Source organism: Gopherus evgoodei, chromosome 5, assembly GCF_007399415.2.
Source record: "Gopherus evgoodei ecotype Sinaloan lineage chromosome 5, rGopEvg1_v1.p, whole genome shotgun sequence".
Classification (NCBI taxonomy): Eukaryota; Metazoa; Chordata; order Testudines; family Testudinidae; genus Gopherus; species Gopherus evgoodei.
Genome location: NC_044326.1, coordinates 125128502 through 125138100, shown reverse-complemented (window position 1 = coordinate 125138100; position 9599 = coordinate 125128502). Strand labels below are relative to the sequence as shown.

The following is a 9599-nucleotide window of genomic DNA, read 5'->3' as shown; positions in this document are numbered from 1 at the left end:
AATGCATCCTAGAATACTCAAGGAGTTAATAGAGGAGGTATCTGAGCCTCTAGCTATTATCTTTGGGAAATCATGGGAGACGGGGGAGATTCCAGAAGACTCGAAGGGGGCAAATATAGTGCCCATCTATAAAAAGGGAAATAAAAACAACCCAGGAAACTACAGACCAGTTAGTTTAACTTCTGTGCCAGGGAAGATAATGGAGCAAGTAATAAAGGAAATCATCTGCAAACACTTGGAAGGTGGTAAGGTGATAGGGAATAGCCAGCATGGATTTGTAAAGAACAAATCGTGTCAAACTAATCTGATAGCATTCTTTGATAGAATAACGAGCCTTGTGGATAAGGGAGAAGCGGTGGATGTGATATACTTAGACTTTAGTAAGGCATTTGATATGGTCTTGCATGATATTCTTATAGATAAACTAGGAAAGTACAATTTAGATGGGGCTACTATAAGGTGGGTGCATAACTGGCTGGATAACCGTACTCAGAGAGTAGTCATTAATGGCTCTCAATCCTACTGGAAAGGTATAACAAGTAGGGTTCCGCACGGGTCTGTTTTGGGACCGGCTCTGTTCAATATCTTCATCAACGATTTAGATGTTGGCATAGAAAGTACGCTTATTAAGTTTGCGGACGATACCAAACTGGGAGGGATTGCAACTGCTTTGGAGGACAGGGTCAAAATTCAAAATGATCTGGACAAATTGGAGAAATGGTCTGAGGTAAACAGGATGAAGTTCAATAAAGATAAATGCAAAGTGCTCCACTTAGGAAGGAACAATCAGTTTCACACATATAGAATGGGAGGAAACTGTCTAGGAAGGAGTATGGCAGAAAGAGTTCTAGGGGTCATAGTGGACCACAAGCTTAATATGAGTCAACAGTGTGATACTGTTGCAAAAAAAGCAAATGTGATTCTGGGATGCATTAACAGGTGTGTTGTAAACAAGACACGAGAAGTCATTCTTCCGCTTTACTCTGCGCTGGTTAGGCCTCAACTGGAGTATTGTGTCCAGTTCTGGGCACCGCATTTCAAGAAAGATGTGGAGAAACTGGAGAGGGTCCAGAGAAGAGCAACGAGAATGATTAAAGATCTTGAGAACATGACCTATGAAGGAAGGCTGAAGGAATTGGGTTTGTTTAGTTTGGAAAAGAGAAGACTGAGAGGGGACATGATAGCAGTTTTCAGGTATCTAAAAGGGCGTCATCAGGAGGAGGGAGAAAACTTGTTCACCTTAGCCTCCAATGATAGAACAAGAAGCAATGGGCTTAAACTGCAGCAAGGGAGATTTAGGTTGGACATTAGGAAAAAGTTCCTAACTGTCAGGGTAGTTAAACACTGGAATAGATTGCCTAGAGAAGTTGTGGAATCTCCATCTCTGGAGATATTTAAGAGTAGGTTAGATAAATGTCTATTAGGGATGGTCTAGACAGTATTTGGTCCTGCCATGAGGGCAGGGGACTGGACTCGATGACCTCTCGAGGTCCCTTCCAGTCCTAGAGTCTATGAGTCACGTTCCTCATTAAATGTTACTATTTCAGTTTATCCATGCTTACTGGTTCTGGCTACTGCTTCACTCTAGGATCTTGCTACAAAGTTGGTCATTTATCCCCCAGTCTTCATGATGAACTGTTATTGGCTTTTTTTAATAATCTACTTTTATCAACACTGATATGTTACAGTCCCTAATGTTGGTTATACTTTGAAGTTCGCTAATGTAGGACTACAGGCAGGTGTCTTATTACAGAATGGACATGGCAAGGTGAACAGTTCATTTTCCTAGCTAGGGTTTGGAGATTTTGTTACTATTGTTGTTTAATGTATACTGGCCGTAAGTCCCACTTACTCAATTTAATAAATATACATGATTCTTTATATACACTGAAACCCCTGGGATCTTCCTTCTCAGTACGTGCCTGACCAAGGAAATAGCCAGAGGTCAACTACATTTAGGCATACAGTGGTCTTTTTTTAAAAGATTCAACAAGACGGGGTGGTGGATTATTACATATTAGTTACAGAGAAGAAAATGATCAATTCAGCTATTTACATTGTAAATATCTGATTTTCTAGAAGAAAAGAATGGCCCTGTTCAGTGGAAATTAGCAAAGAGAACAGGTGTGCCTGTCTAAAGTGATAAGCACAATGAGGGTATTTTAGTTTCCAAAGTGGCCAAGTCTTACTTGAGTATATACATTTCAACCTTTCGGCCTCAGCTGGAAATGACTCACTTGGCCTTGGCAGGAGTTTTCAATGTTCTTTTTGCAGACTTGGACCTTCTCCAAAAGCCTTAACCTGACATTTGTCGACGAGATTGAACAGAAATGAGATTTAAACAATTCAGCTCTTGCAATCAATACCTAATTACAAAAAGAGATTTTGGGTCTTACTGACAAGTTCCTAATATATCTCATGGATTCCACTAAATTCCATTGGACAGAGCTCTTTTCCAACTCATCAATAAAGATGACAAACAATTATTTTTCTAATTAAGACATTACGTAGTTATAGAATATTCAAATCTGCTGAACATTTTTTTTTGGTGTAGGAGGTATGTTTATTTAAAGTTCGTCTTGAGCCTGCCACAAGTTAACAGTATCCTTTGAAAACTATGTAAATTCAAACAAGCACAACTATCAGATTCTTGAAGATGCATGGTTTGATTAAATTTACAAGGTCATTTTCCACATTAAGAAGTTTGGATCAAATATTAGTATATCTCTAAGAACCTAAAAAACAAACACACACACACTTGTGCACACACACAAAAAATACAAACCTAAACACCTAACTCAGATTTTTGTTAAATAGTCAGGCAAACACAACTCTCATTCCTTCCCAACAGGTTTTTGTTCTGTGTTCCTCTCCTCAGAAACACTAAAGAATATAGCTGAGTAGGAAATATGAGAATTTTAGAGATTTGTCTTGTCCCAAATAGGGACAAAAAGTAAAAATTTTCTGCAAACTGGTCATAATAATACAAATTAGATCAGGTCAATTGGGATGTTGTGGCAATTTCAAAACTTTTTCTTCCCTCCAAAATTTTTCAAATTGGAACCTTCATCAAAACCAACTTTTTCTCACAAACAGTTTGGGTTCTGATGAATCTGCATGTTCAGATGAAAAACAAAATGTTAGAAAATTTCCAACCAGCTCTACTGAATAGTATTAACTTGGATTGCATTTAATGAAGGGACAGTGTTAAGGAAATTGCCCTCAGGGCACTGACATAAGTCTAGTTTCTTCAGTAAACACCAGGTAACAGCCTGAAGGTGAAACTGATGGGAGCCTCATCTTGGCTTGTAAATTTAGCAGAGTGGTACTGACACATTATCATCTGATCTAGCCAATGTTGCCACCCCTTGGAGTTACAGATTTATGCCATGAAGAAAAGAATTTCAAACGGAAAAATGCAATGACTTAAGGATGTATGAGTCATCTTGGTTCTGGTTTTGATAAACAAAATAAGCTAGCATGAATGTACTTCCACTTAAATGCTATGCAATATAGTAATCTTCTGAACTTGAGGTTACATCAGGAATCCCATGTAAACTAGAATAATTCAGAATAAGAATGTGAGTTGCAAAAATCTCAGTGTTGGGCCAACTTAAAGAAATACTTTAATTGTCTAAAGATACATTACAATCCTCATGGAATGTTTCTTTAGAATTTATTGAAACCAGTAGGGCTCTGTGGATATTATCCTTTTTTGTAGATTTCTTTAATCAATCTTTAGAATCCTACAGCAGAAAAGTATACCTCTATTTAAATTCTATAGGCTGGTGATTATTTTCTATTACATTCTATATTTTTCTATAAGGGAGATGATTAGTCAGTCATGCATTGTGGGTGTTGCATAACCAAAGCAAACCTAAAAAGAAACCACTCTTCCAACATCCCTTAAGTATGTAGGAGCAAGGTTAATCTCAATACCAATAGACCTGCAGAACCATCTGTTTACTTCAACCTCCTTCATGTTCAATCAAGGAAAAATACCACTCTCTTGGAAGCATTAGTACACTGTAATTCCTGTAGGGTTCTCATACCATCCAGAAACTTAGAAAGATGCCCCTGAAGATGTAGTAGCCCCATTGGAAAGGTTCTTCAACCATTTCCTTCATTTACACTTTCTTAAAGTGACTTTAATTAGTGTTCAGAACAGAGATCACCTTACTCTGCAGGTGGCTATCAACATGATTTTAAAAAGTCATTTAAGGGCAGATATTTAAAGATATCAGACACCTGAAGATGCAGATCGGTGCCTAATGGAATTTTCAAAAGCACCTAGGCACCTAACTTCAATGGAAATCAATGAGAGATAGATAGGCGCCTAGTGGGATATTTCAGAAGTGCATAGGTGCCTATCTGCAGCTTCAGGCATTAAATTTAGCCCTTAGCCAGAATGTGTGTCATTCTCTCCATTATTTTAACTGTAAAGCACTTTGAAAGCTTCAGATAAAAGTATACAAGTGTGAGGTATTAATTAACATTATTAAAAACAGGTAGATTTAAAAATCACTGGCAAGAGGGAGAGTAAGAGCAACCATCATTTCATGCTGGCTACAATATTGAACTAATAAGGAAAAGGCTTGAAACACAGATGTCTGATACTTCTAGAAACTATGAAGATTTTTATCCATCCATAGGTATTTACAGAGCATCAGTCACTGTCGTTTCTAGTTGATTGGTACCTGTATTCCTTTAGGTTACATGCTGACAGCATCAACTTCCTGAGCCAAGGGAAAATGAATGATACTATTCATGTTTGAGGGGTTGTTACTCCAGCTCTGACAGATCCGCCAAGGTCTATTGCTCATTTGCTGATAGCTTTGTCCAGAGTGGAGAGCCTTGCACCCTTCAAAGAGCAGAGCTGCCCAAAAGGAAGATTGACAAATTTAAGGACAACAAGAAATGATTGTTGTTTTAGGAAAGCACTTAAGTAGGTTCATCCCTATTCAGCAAAGGACTAAAGCACATGCTTAAGTATAAGCCCCATTGACCTGTGTGTGACTTACTTAGGCACATGCATTGGTGTTTTGCTGAATCAGAGCCTTAGACAGGCATTTAGATAAACTGCCACTATAGGAATCCCTATGATAAGAAATACAATCACTAGGACGTCTGACTGCACCCCTTTTCATGAGCCCAGGGAAAAGTGAATAGTATTGCACAAGAGAGTGGTCATTGTTCTAGTTTTGACAGATTAAATTTGGGAGAGTTTCCACACACCTTAAGTAGCTCTCCAAAAAGCACTTCCCAGTTACTGCCCCTGTAGCTATGTTCACTGCACTGAAATTGTTCTGAAAGTCTTCAAGTCTATGGCATGTTTGTAGTTAGTTACACTCATTTAATAATCTGTCACTCCAAGTGGCTCACCCTTTTTTTGGTTGAGAAGACAACCCAAAATGCTGCACGCCAAGAGGATATAAAATGGACGTGAATTTTCTATATTTTACTAGTGTTGATGTATGAAGATTGAAATCTGGAGCTGATAACTGCTATTATTGCTAAGGAGTCCCCCTCAGTGTTACTGCTTTTGACACACCTACAATGCGTGCGGTATCCCTTTAAACCCTTTCACTAGTATTTGCATTCACCTGAGGCTGGATTAAGGTCATGTTGCTAAACAATGATTTGATGTTTCATGGCTTTAAAAGAGAATATTGCTAAATCTATTTAGCAGTAGTAATTTGTTTATACTTATTGCTTTCACACCTACTGCTGTAACTGAGTATTTAGAAAAATCACATACATAATTTTGTTTTCAATATATGAAAAAAAGCCACCAAAACATACCTGGGGAAAAATTACTTTATAGTGTAAGTTCAAGACCACTCAGAGCAACTAACTCTGAGATTACATTACATTTATTCTTTATTTTTATTTTACATACTTGAGTGGAAGCTTTCTTGTTTGCTTTTTACTTTGGACAAAATCTCAGCTGATATTCAGATATTTTCCCCAGCTTAGGGATGACAGATTTGTCAACTGTCCAATCAAATAGTTGTAGATTCAAAAATTGTCACACATTACAGTTAAATAGAATAAGCTATTTATATTAACTCTTCCTGCCATTTGGATGAGGCATACATTACAGATGGCACAGCACATTTGAATAAGAGGAGAGAGATGTGAACCCTAGAATCCTGGCTAAATTCCAACTCAGACAATTGCATTTTGCCTACCTAAAATCCTCATTGCTGTTTCAGGACGAAAAACTGTTCTTCACTTGCCCTGAACAATTGTGTAGTGTTGCTGTATGCTGCTAAAAGACCTGACACTCCTCTCTGTGGCAAGTTCAAAGTATTATTATCTGTCAAAATCCAATGAATATTTACTCAATATTGGCTTCTTTAGAAATATGCAAAAGTTGCCTGAGACCCTGATTGTTACATTCCCAGCTTGGCTTCTGGCTGTTAAACAAAGGCAAAGCCTATTAAATGTATGAGAATATTTGACCATTCAATTTACTAATCTGCTATGTTGATGAAGCTGATTTGTTACCGGTGGGAAAAAAGGCTGAAAGGAACTATAGAATCAATGTTGTCCAAGTAATGTAATTCCCACAAGGGAAATTATTTAAAGGAAATTCAGCTCCTTTGCAGCAACAAATACCTAGAGAGGGGGTAGACTGCAAACATCCCTTGTCTGCAATCCTGGCTTTCCAAGCACCTAGTCATACATGATACATAAAAATTGTGTACATCCTTCTTGTTATCTGAGCCTATCCCCGCACATTTTAGCCCCTAACACACACGTACACATTATAATTAACAATGATAAGCCTATCTATAAGCTAAGAAAAATAACTCACTGTATTATCACTATGAAAAGTTTGTCTCTGAAGTCCTTGTGGGCTGAGATATTCACAGGACAACTCCTCCATCCTCAACCCTAACAGCTCCCAAAGACAGCTGTGCTTCCTTTTAACCTTGTCCTAACTCTCACCTGTTCTAAAAATCAAAGCAACAAATGTTAGCATGCACCACTGATGCACATTTTCCTTGTAAATCTCCACTCGGTGCATCCTCCATACAAACCAGTATTATTAAAAATATATATATCAGTTGAAATTTGGGTGCTACATCTTCAAGGGTCTGAGAGAGCTCAGGCTTGACTTATTATTTTTGCTTTTACAAATCTTATATGATATACAACTTAATGAACAAATTGAACAGATTATATACTGGCAGTATATTACAGATGTATTTATGTAGGTCAAATGAAATGGGCCAATTAGTTCTAGAGTACATACTGGGTATCTGTATATAATGAATAGAGATACACAGTTGCATATACTATCATACACATTTGTGTGTGTGCTGTACATGTACTGAGATAAGTGTGTGTATATCTGTCTAAGTGGGCATAAGTAGATAAAATAGATTAGCAAGATCGTGAAATCAGATACACACACACACATACATACGTAGAGTGGCTACTGCACACCTTATCATGCCAGTGTGAAAAGGACGGTTGCAGGTTGCTGGTTTTGCAGCCATTAATTTTACATTTTTTGGAAAAAAAAGGCTTCTTTAATTCCCTTTTTTTTTTCAGTAAGCATCATTGGAAGAAGACCAAAGCAGAGCAACTATAAGTTAAATATATACTTGAGCTTAGCTGCATTACATAACTCTGTAGGAGAAGCAGGCTGAAAAGGGTTTTGTTTCATTTAAATCTTTATCTTTTGTTTCTCTTCCTTTCCATTGTTTATTCTTGTTATTACTTTCCCCCTAAATTGCCTCATCTTCTGAAGAACGTTGGGTTTCGCAGGCAGGCGGCTAGTCACCTGCAACAACCGAGGGGTCCCGCAGAAGCTTCCAAGCTGCTGTCGGTGTCAGATGCCAGGGTTTGGTCAGTGGACATGGAGGAGATGTCGTTAACAGATGAAGATGGAGGGAGGCTTTCGCTGCTGTTCACTGCTGCACCTGTGCTAAGAAAATGAACACCGATGTGATTAAACCTGAAACCCAAGGATTCCTTGCAACTTGAAGACAAATGAAGCATTTCTTGTTGTAACAGAGATTTGAACAACACACCATTTTAAGCAACAATGGAAGATCAACAAAAATAGGCCATAGAGAGCCCAACCCTGGAGCCATACAGGTCAAAGGAAGATTAGCTATTGACTTTGATGGCAGTAAGAGTCAGACCATAAAGCTTCCTTTTCCAGCCTCAAGTTCTTTCTTGATTAACATTTTAAACTACAGAAGTTTTGGCAGAAACGTCTACCTGATGAGGCTGTTTTGAATAAAATTCATGTTGCATTTCTTATAAAATGACTTCAATGATGTATCCTCTTAGAGCTATGAAAAAATCAGGCTAGGGGTTTCTGGCCTGCTGAAATTGAGCCTGAACAGAAAATATCTAGGAAGATTTGAAAATCTCCTAGTCTCTGCGAACAACTCAGATTGGTTATAGATAGTTTGGTGGAAGAACTTGTGGGATCCAATTATACAATGAATGAAAAAGTATGCCATGTGATATTATCAAGGGAGGAACATATGGGTTCAGTGGCTAAAGAACAGAAAATGGGGACAGAACTGGTCTCTGCCCCTGCTACTGAATCACTTAACCTCTGTGTATCTCAGTTTCCCCCATCTGTAAAATGGGGATAATAGTAAACTTCCTAACCTTCCCAAATCAGTTTGCACTTTGAGATTCTCAAATGACAAGTTAAATATTATGGAGAATGATTATTAGCATTACTGAAGTTATTCAGAGAGAGAGAGACACACACACATACACCCATATATATCCATCCATATATGGCAATGATATCCATGTTGTAATTTGTAGAATCATATGAAGAATAAATTTATCATGTACCTTTGATTGCTTCCCCAGTACTCCACCCACAGGGGTGGCCAATATGAGTCTGAGAAGGAGCCAGAATTTACCAATGTACATTGCCAAAGAGCCACAGTAATACGTCAGCAGCTCCATCAGCTCCCCGCCGCAAGTGCCTCCCACCCAGCGGCAGCCCCACTAATCAGCACTTCGCCCTCCCTCCCCGCACCTCCCAATCAGCTGTTTGTGGCATGCAAGAGGCTTGGGTGTGGGGGAAGAGCGACGGCGCGGCCTGTGGCAGAGCAGTGAGCACCCCCTGGCACATTGGAAAGTTGGCACCCATAGCTCCAGCCCGGAGTTGATGCCTATACAGGGAGCTGCATATTAACTTCTGAAGAGCTGCATGTGGCTCCGTAGCCACAGGTTGGCCACCCTTGCACTAATCCATCCCCAGTAGGACTTAACATCTCAGCCCCAAAAGTAGCATCAAACGGCTGGCATTCATTGTTGTTTTTTTAAAATTAACTTGCCAGTGTGCTTCTTCTCTTCCAAATTTATGCTATCTAAAGTTTGAGATGGTTAGATTCAGTTCTGCCTTACTTACAGCTTTCATTTACAGTTAAAAATTTCATGACGAACAAACATTTGATATCATATGACCATGCATGGTTGGAAACAGGACCTCCATTTGAGGACCTAGCACTTGCTTCTTGCCCTGCAAGATCCTGAGATATCAGACATTAAAGCAGTTGCATTTTTAGGGCATAGAAAAACAATTCTAGCTCATTTTTTGAGGTTTTTGC

The 9599-nt window shown here is 38.7% G+C and overlaps 1 protein-coding gene across 11 annotated transcripts in view; it reads right to left on the bottom strand.

The window, feature by feature from the left end:
• Positions 1-2371: 2371 nt before the first annotated feature.
• Positions 2372-9599, bottom strand: part of MAPK10 (mitogen-activated protein kinase 10) — a 263109-nt gene continuing 255881 nt past the window's right edge. For 10 of the 11 annotated variants that reach the window (XM_030564953.1, XM_030564951.1, XM_030564952.1 and 7 more), the window contains one exon: positions 2372-7934. In XM_030564953.1, coding sequence (XP_030420813.1) covers positions 7792-7934 — 143 coding nt within the window. In that variant the 3' untranslated portion in view covers positions 2372-7791. Of the gene's footprint in view, positions 7940-9599 lie in introns of all 11 variants that reach the window. The other variant, XM_030564960.1, reaches the window with a different exon arrangement.